This window comes from Piliocolobus tephrosceles, chromosome 8, assembly GCF_002776525.5.
Source record: "Piliocolobus tephrosceles isolate RC106 chromosome 8, ASM277652v3, whole genome shotgun sequence".
NCBI lineage: Eukaryota > Metazoa > Chordata > Mammalia > Primates > Cercopithecidae > Piliocolobus > Piliocolobus tephrosceles.
In genome coordinates this window covers 25,336,914-25,355,915 of record NC_045441.1, presented here as the reverse complement: position 1 = coordinate 25,355,915, position 19,002 = coordinate 25,336,914, and the positions used below count along the sequence as shown (strand labels likewise).

Here is a 19,002-nt window from a genome sequence, read left to right as displayed (position 1 = left end):
TGTCCCAGAGATTCTGGTATGTTGTATCTTTGTTCTCATTGGTTTCACAGAACATCTTTATTTCTGCCTTCATTTCGTTATGTACCCAGTAGTCATTCAGGAGCAGGTTGTTCAGTTTCCATGTAGTTGAGCGGTTTTGATTGAGTTTCTTAGTCCTGAGTTCTAGTTTGATTGCACTGTGGTCAGAGAGACCGTTTGTTATAATTTCTGTTCTTTTACATTTGCTGAGGAGTGCTTTACTTCCAACCCTGTGGTCAATTTTGGAATAAGTGTGATGTGGTGCTGAGAAGAATGTATATTCTGTTGACTTGGGGTGGAGAATTCTATAGATGTCTATTAGGTCCGCTTGGTGCAGAGATGAGTTCAATTCCTGGATATCCTTGTTAACTTTCTGTCTCGTTGATCTGTCTAATGTTGACAGTGGAGTGTTGAAGTCTCCCATTATTATTGTATGGGAGTCTAAGTCTCTTTGTAAGTCTCTAAGGACTTGCTTTATGAATCTGGGTGCTCCTGTATCGGGTGCATATATATTTAGGATAGTTAGCTCTTCCTGTTGAATTGATCCCTTTACCATTATGTAATGGCCTTCTTTGTCTCTTTTGATCTTTGATGGTTTAAAGTCTGTTTTATCTGAGACTAGGATTGCAACCCCTGCTTTTATTCTTAGTAGAGATGGAGTTTCACCATGTTGGCTAGGCTGGTCTCAAACTCTTGACCTCATGATCCGCCCACCTTGACCTCTCAAAGTGCTAAGATTACAGGCATGAGCCACCATGCCCGGCTACTGTTTTTCTTTTTTTGAGCTCAGGGCGCTGAATCAAATAAGCCCTGTTTCTCAGTTCATGGTACTCTCTCATCAATGATCCATACATAGCTGTCTTACACTTACTATATTCTTATTTAGTGACTTTGAATACTGAAATAAGCTCCCGAACCTACCACCCGAAACAAAGTCTAGGACCTTGACAACAACTTTCTCTGCCCCTATGGTCCCTCCCTTTTATTCTCAGGTTTTTCCCATCCAAGTGAGCATCATCTTAAATTCCATGTTCATCCTTCTCTTGCTTTCTATAAAAAAAATTATGGAGGTTTTTCTATGGTTTTATTTTGTATAAAATATACAAATATAAATCATTCATTATCATATAATACATGTTATTATAAACATTTTATAATTTATTATACATAAATTATATGTTTAATTGCTTACTGGTTTTAACTCTTGCGAACAGTGCTCCTAGGAACATTCTATTTTATTTTATTTTATTTTATTTTTTTGAGACAGAGTCTCGCTCTTTCGCCCAGGCTGGAGTGCAGTGGCACGATCTCAGCTCACTGCAAGCTCCGCCTCCTGGGTTCACGCCATTCTCCTGCCTCAGCCTCCTGAGTAGCTGGGACTACAGGCGCCTGCCACCACACCTGGCTAATTTTTTGTATTTTTAGCAGAGACGGAGTTTCGCCGTGTTAGCCAGGATGGTCTCGATCTCCTGACCTTGTGATCTGCCTGCCTCGGTCTCCTAAAGTGCTGGGATTACAGGCGTGAGCCACCGCGCCCAGCCTTTTTTTTTTTTTTTTTTTTTTTTTAACTTTAAATTCTGGGATGTATGTGATGAACATGCAAGTTTGTTACATAGGTATACATGTGCCATGGTGGTTTGCTGCACCTGTCAATCCATCATCTGGGTTTTAAGCCCCGCATTCATTAGGTATTTGTCCTAATGCTCTCCCTCCCCTTTCCCCCACCCTCTGAAAGGCCCTGGTGTGTGAAGTTCCCCTCCCTGTGTCCATGTGTTTGCATTGTTCAACTCCCACTTATGAATGAGAACATGTGGTGTTTGGTTTTCTGTACCTGTGTTAGTTTGCTGAGAATGATGGTTTCCAGCTTCATCTATGTCCCTGCAAAGGACATGCACTCATCCTTTTTATGGCTGCATGGTATTCCATGGTACATATGTGCCACATTTTCTTTATGCAGTCTATCATTGATGGGCATTTGGGTTGGTTCCTAGGAACATTCTTACCTGATTCCTCTTCAAGGGGCCATTAGCCTTAAGCAGAAATGTTCAAAGGACAGCATGCCCCTCTATAACAGCGTAGCCTAGAGTCACAAAATTTTAAAGACAGAAGGAACATAAAATCATACAGGCAGGGAGGTCATCAGTGATCTGTCATACTGTGCACCTGCCTCTCTTAATAGTGATCTTGCTCTGTTATAGCGAACAATTTTTCATAACCCCTCGGCTGTGTTTGGAAGGCAGGGACCTTTTATTCTTAGCTAGTGCCACTATTATTGCCACTGCCCCCTAACTGGACTCCAGGCCTACAAGCTTGCCCATTGCCCTGGAGTTTCATAATCTACATTATAGCTAGACTAGTATGTTTGAATGCAAACCTAACTATGGTACTCCCTGAACATAAAATTCTTCAAAGTCTTCCCATCCTCTGCAGGACTTCCAGCCCCACACACAAGGCTCATCAGGAACTGGTTTCTGAGGGCATTTCCAGACTCACCCCTTGCCACTCCATAGCACACTACACTCCAAACCACTTGTAGTCTCCCCACACACCAGGAGGTTTCTGCCTCAGGATCTTTGTATGAGATGTTCACTCAGCTTGGCACATCCAAAGCTCTACCCCCTACCTCTACCCCAAACAAATCTTATGAACCCACTCCCACACACATAGGCAAACAGGCACACACACACATACACAAACACACACACAAACATGTGCACACCCACAGACATGCACACATACACACATACATATACGCACATGCACACTCATACAGACATGTACATTCATGAGCATGCACACATTTTCCTAATACCCTGTGCAAACCCTTAACATGGCATTTACCACAGCTGTTTGTAATTGAATTATCCATTTACTTTTCTAAGTTGCTAACTAGATGGAAAACCTTTTGAGGGCTAGGACTACATTTTATTCATCTTTGCATCTATCTGCAGGTACTTAGCAAAATACTGACTATATGTTTATAAAAGTACAAAAGAAAGTAAGAAAAAGAGGTAGGAAGGGTTGCGGGAAAAAGGAGAGAGCTTTGTATCTCCAGGCGCAGGTGCAATACTTAAACATAGAAAGTCTTCAATAAGTGTTTGTTGAAATAATATTTTTTTTAAAAAAAAAAAGTATGATTACAGATGAGTCGTGACTAGACTGCTGTGAAGAAAGTTTTTTAAAAGCATGAAGACAGAAAAAAAAAAAAAGAAAGAAAAGAAACCCTTTTTGTCTATTCGATGAATCTATTTATCAGGGAACCAGATTAGCAAACTGAAAAGTCCCAGAACTCAAAGGGGGCAGTACATGCAAGTGACCAAAAGGGGGTGCCAGAGAACAGCTCCCGAGAGCAGTGTGCTGGGAGTTACCGAGAAGTGGCCTGGGGCAATTCAGACACAAGTAGCTCTTCTGTACCTGGCTATAGAGTGGTGAGTGTGAGAACCAGTGAAGCACAAGAATCAGAGAAAGGACACAATACTCATCACTGCAGATGCAAACTGTACAGCATGTGAACAGTACAAGAGACAAGCGGGCATAGGTATGGAGAAAGAATGAGACTAGCTGGCCGGGCGCTGTTGCTCACGCCTGTAATCTCAGCACTTTGGGAGGCTGAGGAGAGCGGATCACGAGGTCAGGAGATCGAGACCATCCTGGCCAAAATGGTGAAACGCTGTCTCTACTAAAATACAAAATAAATAGCTGGGTGTGGTGGCGCGCGCCTGTAGTGTCAGCTACTCGGGAGCTTGAGGCAGGGGAATCGCTTGAACTCTGAAGACACAGGTTGCAGTGAGCTGAGATGACTCCATTGCACTCCAGCCTGAATCACATTTTTCTTTGTAATAAAGAGACTAATTCTCGCTAGCGTGAGGTGGGCCACTTTGGAAGAACCACAGATGTAATAAATGAATAAACGACAGATGTCTGATCCCCACTTCGTGGTTCTGTCCACCATGTGTTTTGTTTGCCCATAATCTCCCACTCTGTGTATTAGTTGTGAGCTGATAGAAATTTTTCTTCATTGGGCATGTTCTTCTTACAGCTTGTTTTAAGCCATCAGACACAGCTCGAGATTGACGTAGACCCTGAAAATGACAACCTCATGATTTAGTTTTACTTGAATATCAGTCTTCCAATATTAAATGTAGTTTCTAACCCAAAGGGCATCCTTCCTCATTATTTCACACCACTCAGTTCTCAATAATTCATAGACTAATTATGCAGCAATTACATTTCCTTCCCACAGGCAGAGCCACAAGACATTAAAAAAAAAAAAAAAAAAAAAAAAAAAAAAAAAAAAAGGATACCTGAGAACTCAGGGTTTTCCCCAAGAACCTGAGTCATGCAGGGAGGAGCTGCTTCAGCGGGCAACTCAATCTCAGCCAGTAACCACAGCTGGGTCCCCCTCTGTGTGGCCCAGACCGCCACTGCTCTCTCCATTCCTGTAGCAAGCCTGACTCTGGTCTCTGTCTGGCAGTGTTGCTTCCTGGTATCTATTTATGCTTCTCTCTAAATCACAAGTTCTTGTGTTCTAAGCCCAGGAACTCTCTGAGATCAGGACAGGCATAAACTACTAACAGTTTTAAGAAAAAAATGCAAAACAGAATTGATAACAATTATGGTATACCTTAAATGTAATTAATGGCTTTGGGAGAGGCATTGAAAATACAGGGCAGAGCCACTGCACTCTGTGAGTCACGCCTGTAATCCCAGCACTTTGGGAGGCTGAGGCGGGTGGATCAATTGAGGTCAGGAGTTTGAGACCAGCCTAATCAACACGGTGAAACCCCATCTTTATTAAAACTGTAAAAATTAGCCAGGCATGGTGGCGGGTGCCTGTAATCTCAGCTACTCAGGAGGCTGAGGCAGAAGATTCGCTTGAACTCAGGAGGTGGAGGCTGCAATGAGCCGAAATCACACTGCTGCACTCCAGCCTGGGCAACAAGAGAGAGACTCCATTTAAAAAAGGGGGGGGGCAATATAATTCTGTTATTCACAAGATAATTACAAGATTTATAGAAATGATTAAATTCATAGTACACTGTAAAGGATGTGACCTAGAAACAAGATAAAAGTATTAAGTTATATGAAGAAGATCTTTCAGTTCTTTTGGGGGATCTCTGTGACTACAATTTATATATAAAACCTCCTTTGAAAGTAAAGTCACAGGTCTAAATATGAGCACTTTCAAGTGAAAAAGGCTCTATTCCCCTAACCCCGCCACAGGCTCTGTCATCCTTGCTCCTCTTTAGATTTATGATGATAATGATGGTCATCATCATCGACTGTATTTCTACCATGATTCTAATTCAAGCAGTGGATTAGCTGGCTATGCCAAAGTGTTGAAGACCTCCCCTTCCTGTATGCTGAACTCCTGTATACTTTTGTAGCTGTAAAAGTAGTAAAAGGAAGTAAATGAAAATGTGATTCGTTCAACATTATGAAGTTTGAAAGTCATCATTCTTCTAACAACAGGTTAAAACCTGGACAAACTGAAAAACCAACAATACTTCATAGATCTTTAAGAGAAGTAAGATCAGGGCTGGGGGTGGTGGCTCATGCCTGTAATCCCAACACTTTGGGGGCCAAGATGGGTGGATCACTTGAGGCCAGGAGTTTAAGACCACTTTGGCCAACATAGTGAAACCCCGTCTCTACCAAAAATACAAAAATTAGCCGGAGGTGGTGGTGCACCTCTCTAATCCCATCTACTCTAGAACCTGAGGCATGAAAATCACTTGAACCCAGGAAGCAAAGGTTGCAGTCAGCTAACACCATTGCACTACAGCCTGGGTGACAAATGGAGACTCTGTCTCCAAAAAAACAAAGGAACAGCAAAATAAGTAAGATTATTGGGCAAGCTGCTGCCTCCAAAACTGGGGAGAAACAGGTAGATACAGAGAATCACAACTTTCCAGAGCAAAAATTGCCACAGGAGCCAGTATTAAAGAAAGATAATCTGTACTGTAATAGACAAATTGCTGGAGCTAGATGTAGACAAGTTTGTGTTAAAAATTCCAGGGGAACCAAGTCATAGGGGTGTGCCCACTCACTCTTTTGTGAGTTTTGCCTCCAGGAGTTCAACTAATTTCTCACAGTAGTTATTAGAAACACACACACACACACACACACACACACACACACACTCATGTTTCTGATGGTAGGAGTGAGGGAGCAGGGGAGAAATGGAAAAGAGTAAAAAACAAAAATAAAAACAAAGAACAAGGGCAACAAATAAAAAACAGTAACAGATATGGTAGGTATTAACTGTATCAATAATCATTTTGACTGTCAATGGTTTAAATGCACCAACTAAGAAACAGAAATTGTCAGAGTGGATCAAAAAATTAGACTCAATTATTTGCTGTCTAACAAGAAACCCACTTTAAATATAAAGATAAATATAGAGTGAAAGGAGATAGAGAAAGCTATATCATACTAACATTAGTCAAAAGAAAGAGTAGCCATATTAATTTGAAACAGAACATACTGCAAAGCAAGGAAAGTTATCAGGGATAAAGGGATAAAACTTACATAATGATAAAAGGGTCAGTTCTCTAATAAGACAAAAATTCTTAATATATATGCACCTAAAAACAAAGCATCAAAATATGTGAGGCAAAAACTGATGGAACTGCAAATATAAATAGATGAATCCACTATTGTAGTTGGAGACTTCAACATCCCTCTATCAGAAATGGACAGCTCCAGCCAACAGAAAATCAGTAAACACATATAGTAATCTTCCCTCATCTGTGAGAAATATGTTCCAAGACCACCAGTGGATGCCTGAAACCATGGATAAAAGTACTAAATCCTATATATACTATGTTTTTTCCTATACAGCCATGTCTATGACAAAGTTTAATTTATAAATTAGGCACAGTACCCTTGTGCCTTGGGGCTGTTATCAAGTAAAATAAGGGTTACTTGAACATAAGCGCTGTGAGACAGTGACAATCAATCTGATAACTGAAAAGGCTACTGAGTGACTAACAAGTAGGTAGTGTATACAGCATGGGTATGCTGAACAAAGGGACAATTCACATACCAGGTGAGAGGAAGTGGGATGGTGCAAGATTTCATCATCCTATTGAAAACAGCATGCAATTTAAAATTTATGCGTTATTTCTTTCTGGAGTTTTTCGTTTAATACTTTTGGACTACAGTTGACCACAAATAACTGAAACCATGGAGATCAAAACTTCAGATAAGAGGGGACTACTGTAGTTGAACTCAACAACACTATCAATCAACCAGATGTAATTGACATCTAAGGACTGTTTTATCCAACAACAGCAGAATACACATTCTTCTCAGGTTCACGTGAAACATTCACCAAGATACGTTACATTCTGAGACATAAAACACATTTTATTTTAAAAAAATAGAAATTATACAATGTCTGCTGTCAGACAACGTTGGTATTAAACTAGAAATCAATAAAAGAAAGATAACTAGAAATCACAAAATACATGGAGATTAAACACTTCTAAATAACATATGAACCTAAGAAGAAATCTCAAAAGAAATTTTAAGGTATTTTGAACCAAATAAAATTGAAAATAAAACTTATCAAAATTCGTGTGATGAAGTGAAAGCAGTGCTTAGAGAGAAATTTGTAGCATTGAATGACTATATTAGAAAAAAAGAAAAACCTAAAATGAGTCATCTAAGCTTCTACCTTAAGAAACTAGAAAAAGAAGAGCAAAGTAAATCCAAAATAAACAGAAGATAAATAAGAAAAATTTGAGCAGAAAACAAGGACATTGAACACAGGAAATCAATAGAGAAAATTAAACCAAAAGCTAGGTTTTTTGAAAATATCAATAAAAGTGATAAGCCTCTAGCCAGGCCAACTAAGGAAAAGAGAGATAACACAAACTATTGATATCAGAAATGAAAGAGAGGACATCACTACAAATTCCAAAGACATTAAAAAGATAATCAAGATGTATTATGAATAATTCTATGCCCACAAATTCGATAATCTAGGGGAAATGGGCCAATTACTTGAAAGACACAAACTGCCAAAACACACAAGTGGAGATAGACAATCTGAATAGGCCTACATCTATTAAAGAAATTGGATCAATATTTGATAATCTTCCAAAACAAAAAACATGAAGCCCTGATAGATCCACTGGTAGATTCTACCAAATATTTGGGGAAGAAAGTATACCAAGTCTCTATAATCTATTTCAGAAGATAGAAGCTAAGAGAATACTTCCTAACTCATTCTATGAGGTCAGCATCATCCTAATACCAAAACCGGACAAAGACATTACAAGAAAAAAAAAACTACAGACCAACATCTCTACATCTCTTGTGAATATTGATTTAAAAATCCTCAGCAAAATATTAGGAAATTAAATAAAAAATGTATTAAAAGAATTATACACCACAACTAGTGAGATTTATCTCAAATATGCAAGACTGGTTCAACCTTAAAAAATCAAATATTGTAGTCCATCATATCAACAGGCTCAAAAAGAAAAATCTCATGATTATATTAATAGACACAGAAAAAGCATTTAACAAAATTCAATACTCATTTGTGATTTTGAAATAACTCTCAGTAAACTAGAAATAACTAGAGAGAAACTTTCTCAACTGGATACAGAATATCTACAAAAAGACTGCAATGAATATCATACTTCCTGCTGAGAACTAGAAGCTTTCCCACTAAGATGAGGAACAAGGCAAGGATGCTCCTCTCACCATTCTTTTCAACATTGTACTGAAAGTCCTAGCTAATGCGATAAGAGGCAGAGGAAATAAAAAGTCTACTGATCGAGAAGAAAGAAATAAAACTAACTTTGTTCTCAGGTGACTTGACTGTCTATGTGGAAAATCCAAAAGAATCGGCAAAAAAAAAAAAAAAAAATTCTAGAACTAATAAGCAATTATAGCAGGGTTGCAGGACACAAAGTTAATATACAAAGTGAATCACTTTCCTATATATCAACAATGAACAAGTGGAATTTGAAATTAAACACATGATACCATTTACATTATCACCTCTAGAAATAAAATCCTTATGTGTAAATCTAACAAAATATGTGCAAGATCTTTATGAGGAAAACTACAACACTTTATTGAAATAAATTAAATGACTAGATAAATGAAAAGATATTCCATGTTCATGAATAGAGGGAATCAGTATTGTCAAGATGTCAGTTCTTCCCAATTTGATCTGTAGTGATATTGTTTGGATGTTTGTCCCCCCCATATCTCATGTTGAAATGTGACTTCTCATGTTGGAGGTAGGGCCTAGTAGGAGGTATTAGATCATGGAGGCAGATTCCCCATGAAGGGTTTAGTGTCATCCCCTTGGTAATGAGTGAGTTCACACTCTGAGTTCACGTGAGATTTGGTTGTCTAAAGAGTGTGGTACTTTCCCCCGCACTCTCTCACTTCTACTCTCGTCATTCTTCATGTGATACTTCCCACTCGCCCTTTTCCTTCCACCATGATTGAAAGCTTCCTGAGTCCTCACTCAGAAGAGATGCTGGAGCCATGCTCGTACAGTCTGCAGAACAGTGAACCAAGTAAACCTCTTTTCTTTATAAATTGCCCAGGCTCAAGTATTTGTTTATGGCAATGAAAAACAGCTTAACACATGTAGATTCAATGCAATCTCAATCTGAATCCCAGCAAATTATTTTATAGATATTGACACATTGATTCTAAAGTTTATATGGAGAGGCAAAAGATCAAGAATGGTCAACACAATATTGAAGAACAAAGTTGTAGGACTGATACTACTTGAACTCAGTCTTACTACAAAGCTATAGTAATCAAGACAGTGGGGTATTGGTGAAAGAATAAACCAATAATCAATGCAACAGAATAGAGAACCCAGAAATAGACTCACATAAATATAGTAAACTGACCTTTGACAAAGGAGCAAAGGCAATATGAATTAAAAAAAAGATAGTCATTTCAACAGATGGTGTTGGAACAAATGGATGTCTACGTGCAAAAAAATGAATCCAGACACAGACCTTACATCCTTCACAAAAATGAACTCAAAATGAATCAGAGACATAAATTTAAAAAACAAAACTACAAAACTCTTAAAAGTGTAGGAGAAAATCTAGTTGACCTTGGGTTTTGTGATGACTTTTTACATAGTACAAATAAATAGACTCAGAGAAACTATTTGCAAAGTATATATTTAATAAAGATCTGTTATCCAAAATATGTAAATAAAAAAACTCTTCAAACTCAACAATTACAAACAATCCAGTTTTAAAAAATAAACCTAAAATTAAAGACCTTAAATGATGCCTCACTTAAAAAGATACACAGATAACAAACAAACTTATGAAAAGCAGCTCAACATTATACGCTGTTACAGGATTGCAAATTGAAACAATGAGATACTACTGTTCATAGAATAGGTAAAATTAAAAAAAAACTGAAAAAAAATGATAGTTTCTTATAAAACAAAATAGAGTCTCACCATACAAGCCAGGATTCATACCACTGGGTATTTACCCAACTGAGTGGAAAACTTATGTCCACACAAAAACTTGCACAAGAATATTTATAGTAGCATTATTCATAATCACCAAAGACTAAAAGCAGCCACAATGTCCAATCATATAAACAAATTGTGGTAGAACCATACAATGAAATATCATTCAGCAGTAAAAGGAAATGAGCTGTCATGTCATACAAAGACATGGAGTAAACTTAAATGCATATTACTAAGTGAGAAGAACCAATCTGAAAAGGCTACATACTGTATGATTCCAACTATGTGACATTCTGGAAAAGGCAAAACTATGGAGACCACAAAAATATCAGTGGTTACCAGGGGTTAGGATGGAGAGAGAGACAAATAGGCATAAGACAGAGGATTTTTAGGGCAGTGGTAATCTAATGTGTATGATACTATAATGGTGAAGACCAGTCATTATGCATTTGTCCAAACCTGTAGAGTATACAACACCAAGAGTGAACCTTAAGGTGAACTAAACACTTTGGACGATAATAATGTGCCAGTGCAGGTTTATCAATTTTAAGAAATTACTGGTGGCAGATATTGATAATAGGGGAGCCTATGCATGTGTGGGGGTAGGAGGTCAATGGGACATCTCTGTACTTTCCTGTCAATCTCACCGTAAACCTAAAACTACTCAAAAGAAAAAGTCTTTTTAAAAGTGAAAAATGTGACTCTCTTGGCTTTATTTGCTGCTCTAGGAGAAAGAAAAGGTGGGAATGGTTCCTATGAGTTTGCAGACTGCTTGAAGATTCAGCAAATGATGCTTAGTCTAGGCCTTCTGTCCCAAGGCTTAGCAAGAGTACACACACCATACTGCCACTTCTTATGCATCTTACACATTCTAATGGTTTTAAATTTGTGTGAATTTATGGAGTTCAGCATTTTCTCTTTTCATCCAAAGGAGTACTTGTCACTTTATGTCTTTTTGATGATGAATCTCTATCTTAGAGGACCTAGAGGGACACCACATGTCCAGTTCTCCTCTTCTACTCCCCAGTTCAGAGCTGGCCAGCCTCACTCTCTGAGTGGTCCACATCTCCGCTCTCACATTCAAGTTTGCTTGCTTGAAGTTGTGCCCTATTAGGGATGGAAAAGAGAATAGGTCTTGTATATCACGTGATGAGTTGGCTGTGCTAGTCCTGGATTGCCACAGATGGGATACTGGCCTTAGGTTAAAAACAAAGATTAACCAGAGCCCTATTTATCACTTTCTTGAGTCTACTAACTACCAGCAGTCATCAGTTAAATAAATGAACAATTAAGTTGAGAACAGATGTGTGAAAACAGCCATCCTCTCGCGATTTACTGACCCCTGGTAGACATTAGATTGGTAATGGACTTTATCTGCAACAAGCAGCCTGCTTCACTGCTTAAAAGGGATGGTGTCTTTGATACTTTTAGTTGCAGTCTTACCCCCTGACTTCCCTTGAAGGGACCCTGGGGCTAAGCAGGTGACTTTCATGATGAACTCTGCATTTCCCTCTTAACTCAGGTGTTCACAGAAGATTGACAAACCATTTTGCCAGCCACACTGTTTGCCGCATTCAGCTGGAATGAAATTTGAGTGGCCATAGTTCCAGCCTGTTTTCACATGTTGGTTATCCTAAAAATATTTGGAGATTTCCAAGGTGGCCCCCCTTTCTGTGACGGGCTTGGATAAGGTACATTTTCATTAACACAGGGTAGTTCTTTCTACCGGAAGGTGCATGATAGAAATAAACACTCAAGGCACCTCCCAGTGTTTGGAGGTGTAGTGGTCCCAAGACAAGATTTTTAGAGATTTTTAAGGATATTTTGATGTTTAGCAACCATTATAACTGCTGCTTACTCACAAAGTGAAAATCAAGAGTGTTTTTCTGCTCTGTTTTCTTTGCTTTTTATCCTTCTAAATTCCATTTGTTATTCTGCATGCCCAGGTGTAAAATTCCTTTGGCAGAGCAGACAACCTAATTGAGTCTGTGAAATGGGCATCAGGGAAAGAAAGCAGAGAGGAGAGTGCAGGGAGCAAGCAGATTCAGTGACTCACATTCAGGCCAGGGATTAAAAGGCGCCATGCACTCCAATGCTAACCCAGGGGTGCATAAGGGCTGGCCCATGTGTGAGCTGCTGCTGCTTTCAATCACAAGATGAAAGGGAAAAAGGAGGAGGCTCGAGGGAGAAGAGAGGTGTTAGTCATTGCAGTGATTGTAGAGGTAGTTGTTATAATAGTTGGGTGGGGAGAGGTTGGAGTGGATTCATTATAAGAGCCTAGAGCACACAGATCATGGGACTGAAGGGCAGAAAAGTACCCAGCCCTCTGAAAGAGACTGAAAATAGAACCAGTAAACCAAAGGAACCCAGGGAGTGTGCTCTCCTCCAGCTTCCTCGCTGCACACCCTCTGGGTTCTGCCCTCAGAACCCATCCTGCAGACTGGCTTTCCAGATACTTAGTTCACATGGCAGGAAATTACGACAGCACCATCCCAGCTCACTCTAGCTTCTCTTATTCTGAAGGTAGCCCAGGGTGAAGCCAAACATTTTTAACACTGACTCCAAATGTTTGAAAGAATCAGATTGGTCTTGCTTGAAACAGTAGTTTAATGAGATCTAATCAACTGGCTGGGAGCTATGGCATATCAACACAGTTACCAGGAGCCCGCCCCCAGGGGCAAAGGGAGACAGTGAAGTGGTCTTGTGAGCTGGGAAGGAACCCAAAGAAAGAATCTTCCAGACTCCATCACTGTCCCTCCGCAGAATACAAAGATTGGTCTCTGGGTATTAACAACCTGTGTTGCTGGATTTTTTTGTTTTTGTTGTCTTGGTTTGACTTGTGGTTTGAATCAATAATTTGCTCGTAAAATGTAATAAGAGTTTATACTTGTTCATATCATTCGAAAAATTATACTCATTTTTCTTGGTAAGAAGAGTTTTGGGAGTGGGAAAGAAAAAATGGACATGGAAAGTTTGTTTTAGCTCCATCGAATCTAGATGTAAACTAAATGTTTTAAGAGAATTATCCTTATACCATCCCCAGGGAGAGACACAAGTCAGTTACATTGTACTTTCTTCCATAAGAATAAGAAACATGCTGGGCCTAGTGCAGTGGCTCACACCTATAATCCCAGCACTTTGGGAGGCCGAAGTGGGTGTATCACCTGAGGTCAAGAGTTCAAGACTAGCCTGACCAACACAGTGAAACCCTGTCTCTACTAAAAAATATAAAAACTAGCCAGGCATGGTGGTGGGTGCCTATAATCCCAGCTGCTGGGGAGGCTGAGGCAGAAGAATCACTTGAACCCAGGGGAGAGAGGTTGCAGTGAGCCGAGATCACACCACTGCCCTCCAGCCTGGGTGACAGAGCGAGACTCTGTCTCAAAAAAACAAAAACAACAAACAAACAAACAAACAACTCTGTTCCTGAATAACTGGGGAGTCTGATTTGAGTAATAATAATGTCAAGGGTGTCCGTGTGAAGAGACCACCAAACAGGATTTGTGTGAGCAATAAAGCTGTTTATTCACTTGGGTACAAATGGGCTGAGTCTGAAAAGAGAGTCAGCGAAGGGAGATGGGGAAGGGGTTGCTTTATAGGAGTTGTGTAAGTAATGGAAAATTACAGTAAAAGGTGGTTATCTATTGTTAGCAGAGGATGGGGTTGCAAGGTGCACGGTGGAGAGATCATAAGACTTATTGTCCAGAAGAAGAATGTCACAAAGTCGATTGATCAGTAAGATAGGGCAGGGACAAGTCACAATAATAAAATGTTGTAATTTTAATCAGTTAAGGCAGGAACTGGCTGTTTTACTTCTTTGTGGTTTTTCTTTGGCTACTCCAGACTTCTTGGCTCCTGCAGGCCATCTGGACGTATATGTGTAGGTCACAGGGGTTGTAATGGCTTAACTTCGGCTCAGAGGTCTGACAAAACTCCGATCTCCCGCACAAAAAAGAAAAAAAGGAAAGAAAGAAAGACAGAAATATGTTTATCAGGGAACAGAATAGATTATTTGGATTCTGCCTAAGAAAATAAGGTTAGGTGTTTAAGGCTATATCGTAAATGATTTTTCACTATAAGGTCACCATATCTTTCAAAGGCCCAAACTTCAAAATATTGTTTCCATCAAATTACATCCCCGTCCACTTTTTCTTTCCCAATTTTATGTGTGGCTTTGCCTGAAAAGAATCCCAGCGCTCGCGTGAGAGGCTGACTGGCAGCTCAGTGCTGTGTGTGCCCCATCCTCGCTCTTAGGACCTCATTCTAAATGCTGGAGAGAGCAACGTGGCAGGAAATCATTACCATCCAGCAGCTCCCTGGGACTGGGCTCAAAGGCCACTCTGCAAGGAGTTGAGGGTATTAGAATCCATTCTGGGGATTTACTTTTCTTTGCAGTAGCTTCTATTTCTTAATGCCTGAGAGATCTGAATAGCCTTTGTTTTGCCCCATTTCCCTCCAGGCTTAGCGCAGATATGAATGCGGATGTGGTATGTCACACTCTGGAGTTTTGTAAACAGAACACTGGCCAACCATTGTGTCATCTCTACCCTCTTCCCAAGGTGAGTGTGTACTCACTCTGAACATCTGTTTCCAGTGGCATACAAGGTCTTTGGAAATGTTAGAAAGGGAGTCTTAGCTTTTACTCGCTCAGTGTTTTGGGGACAGGGAGGGAGAGACAAGATGACATTTTCAATTACCCCGCAAGAAATAATATTTCTGCATTTCAGTCTAGATCCCTACTCCCATGCTACAAAGAATGTCTTTGCTGTTCAACCATTGTGGACTGTAATTTTGAACTGGGCTGCCAGTAGGTAGGAAATCTGAAAAAAGAGACGCAGAGGTTTAAATCCCTATCGCTTAAAAATCAAGCAAGTCACTCTCATAGAGACCAACTCATGCCAGTTTGCCCAGGACTTTCCTACCATGAGCACTGAAAGCCCCACAACCTGAGAAATTCTGGGCAGTTGGTCATCCTACTCTGAGCTTTATTGCTCTTACTCATAAAATGGGTTATGATAAACTACCTCTCACATTGGTTTATTTTGGGAAGTAGGTGAGCTAATATGTAAAAAATGCTTAGCACAGTAACTGATACAGTTTTTAAAGTGTTAATAAAAATGATTGCTAAGTAATCATTATTGATAACATTATTATTCAGTGATAGCTGTTCAGAGGACCCTGTGTGCATTATATCTTTTTGTGTAGCTTTTCGTTGGATTGTGGAGAGGAGGCTGCAAATGTTGACACAATTCCCTCCCCACACTCTGGATGAGAGGATAATATTGAATCCAGTTAGGCCACAGAATATGAATTTTCAGGAGCTCCCTGTGAAGAAAACTTCTATGCCTTCCTTCTTGAATTGTACTTTTTCTGGATATAACACAACAGGTTTCTACTTTAATTGTAATTTCCTTTTTATTCATGTTAAAATGAAGCCCATTTTAGTGCTTTGTAGCCTAACCAATGACCATGATTTTGCTGATGGACAGTATTGAATGTCATAAGCCTGTCTCACTGAGCAGGAAGAAAGAAATACAAATACCCAAGGTACATGTATATTTCATGCTTCCTCTGTTACCGACTAAGTGCCAATTACATTTCCCCTAATTCCACCTGAGGAGTTGCGGGCTCCACTGGTACCTAGAAGAGTTAGTTAACTTTAATTAAAAAAAAAAAAAAAAAAACTTTTCATGTGTTCAAATAGCATGTGAATATTATATCATAATATAATATTTGCTGTTTGATATTACCAGGAAGAAATGGGTCTCTGTGTAGAAATGCAAGTGATACAGTTTTTGTGATTTCCTTATAATGTCATATATACATTCCACCCACAGCTACACATAGTCACAAAAAGTTCAACGTTAAACTGTCCCATTTAAAATGACATTCTTTATTTTTATACTCTCTAGAGTTTACATCTGAAATTTCACGTCCTTGTCTTCCCACCCTGACCCCCTTCTCAATTCCTAACTCTGTAACATTTCAACTACCTCTTTGGCTACAAGGGAATTGGAGGATTTCATGTGGGAACCGCCACCTTCTACCCCAGCTGGCATTCAGTGCTGCTGGGCAGCTTGCAACTGCTCCTGGACAGCCCCCTTCACTTTCCTCTGACAGCTGTTCTAGGCCTTCACCCTCCGCCTTGGGTCCCTCTCTCCAGCCTACATCTCTGCAGATGATCCAGAAAAGAGGGATAATGGGTGTATAAATGGACAGCTTCCCTCTCCTCTGCCTCTGAGCTTCCCCTGAATGGCAGTAACTGACATTGACTGGGCACTCGTTGTGGGCCCAGTGCTGGTGTAGGGGCTCACACTTGATCTTGTTTTGCTCCCAAGCAAGCCTAGGATAGAGGCGTCATTATGACTCCTTTTTACAGTGGAGGAAACTGAGGGTTAGAAAAGTTATGTGACTTCCTGTAAGTCACTTCCTGAGGAAAGAACGGAACTGGGTTCACACCCCCATTGTTCTACTCAGAGATTGGTTGAGCTCTAACCGTGGTGTCAATGTTTCAGAAGCTCCCCTGGGGTGTCTTCTTACAACAGTCAGCTGAAATCCTACCACCAGAAACAACAGATGTCGAAATGTGTGCTTCCTTTTGATTTTTCAAATAAATTATATTGTATTGATAATTTCTTTGAGAGTCATGATAGTGTATACACAATTTTATACTCTACTTTGTTCCCTTAACATTACATTTTGAGCATCCATTTTTCAATGGTATATAGCAAACCTTTTTATCATTTTACAAGTCACTCCTACATAGCATGTATGAATGCTTAGGTGGAATTACCTACCTGTTAGGGACAAACTGCCCCCAAAAAAGCTTCTTGGTATTGCCAACACAACCCGTCCCCCGCCCCCCGCAAACCTCTTTGTGTCACCCCTCCCCTTCCCCCAAGCAGACTTTACATTTCTCAGCCCTTATCTAGGCACCCTGGTAAAGCCAGCAGACTTTACCTATCAGGCCTTGCTGCAATAAAGCAAACCCCAGTTACAAACCATGCAGACCGCACAGGGGAAGGTCGCACAAAAAAAAGTAGTAAAAAACATAAACAAACTTTACCTACACCCTCTGGTACCATAAACATCACAAGGTGATCTGTGGCAGAGTTAACCAACAAACAACCCCAGGGTCTCTCTCCCCCAGATAAGCCCCTCATTTTGTAAGCTCAAGACTGCCTCCTCTGTCTGTAGTAGAGCAGCCAGCAAGTTAAATGAAGGCTTGCCTAAGCTTGGGTCTCTCTCTCATCCTTTCTCTCAGCTGACCTTACATTACCTACTGAAGGCGGGTGAAGATACAGATGCAGATGTAGATAACGTTCAGCCCCCCACAAGGAATTCTCTTGACTCTCCTAGTCAATAGTCCTCAGAGTAGCCACTATTCCAAAGTCAGTCGCCACCGGCTAGTTCATTTTTAGGAAACTATCCTTGAATGTCGTATCAAAGGCCTCGCGCAGCATGCGCTCCTTTGTGTCTGGCTTCTGCCTGTGAGCTTCATCCCATGTTGGCTGAACAGCATCATTTCATGTAGAATTCCCTCACCTGTCTTTGATGTAGCTTCTGCTATAGTGTCCCAGTGAGTCCAACCAAATGTGCTGTTTCCCTCTTTCTAATACATTTTCCACAATGATGCCAGGAATGCCTTGCTGTAGGATAAAATACGACTTTCCCACTGCAGCCCAACCATTTGCCTGGAAAGCAATTTCTCACTCTGTCCTTCCACTTGGTAGATTATCCCTCTCCATCGTTCGTGGCTCAGCTTATATGTCACTTCTTCAGGGAGGCTGACCCTATTAGATAGCCCTCTTGTCATAGCTCCTGTATATTCCTTTCTTGAACTTGCTACTTTACAAGGTGTGTCCCTGTGTGACTTCCTGCCTGTCTCTCCCACTAGGCTCTGAATTCCAGGATGGTAAATTCTGTCTTGTTCACCACCGTACACCCAGTGTCTAGGTCGGTGCCTCACCCATACCAAGGAAATGTGTATTGGCTCAATGAGTGGATGATGTGCCACTAGCTTCTCATTTGCATCCTTGATGGAAATTCTGACTTTCCTCATGTCAAGCCCTCACTGATTTTTCTGGTGCATACATCTGATCCTGAACAGAGCTTGGGATCTCCACGTTATCTACACAACTAAATACAAATTTTCACTTAGCTTTTCAGGGCCTTTGACTTGCCTTTCCCTCAGGTTGGTGAATCCTGTGCTGCAACAAGTGACTGGCTCTCCCTTGAGCCATCCCCAACCCTCCCACCCTGCACCTTGGGTCTTCATCATTCCCTCTACCCAGACCACCTTTATCAACTCCATGGCATCTCTCAAGCTCATGTCAATGGTCACCTTCTCTGTAGAGTAATTCCCAACTGTTCCAACCAAATGTTAACTCTCCTTTGAACAATCATTGTAAAATAACTGTTCGAGCACTTACAATGTGCTAATATTGTTCTAAATGCTTATGTGTATTCATGCGTTTATTCTTATGGAGTAGGTATGGTTGTCC

The 19,002-nt window shown here is 40.3% G+C and overlaps 1 protein-coding gene across 7 annotated transcripts in view; it reads left to right on the top strand.

Annotated features, from left to right (window-relative positions):
- Nucleotides 1-19,002, top strand: part of AOAH (acyloxyacyl hydrolase) — a 220,240-nt gene that overhangs the window by 53,314 nt on the left and 147,924 nt on the right. For all 7 annotated transcript variants that reach the window (XM_026447149.1, XM_026447152.1, XM_026447156.1 and 4 more), the window contains exon 4: nt 14,958-15,057. In XM_026447149.1, the coding sequence (XP_026302934.1) occupies nt 14,958-15,057 (100 nt within the window). The remainder of the gene's footprint in view (nt 1-14,957; nt 15,058-19,002) is intronic.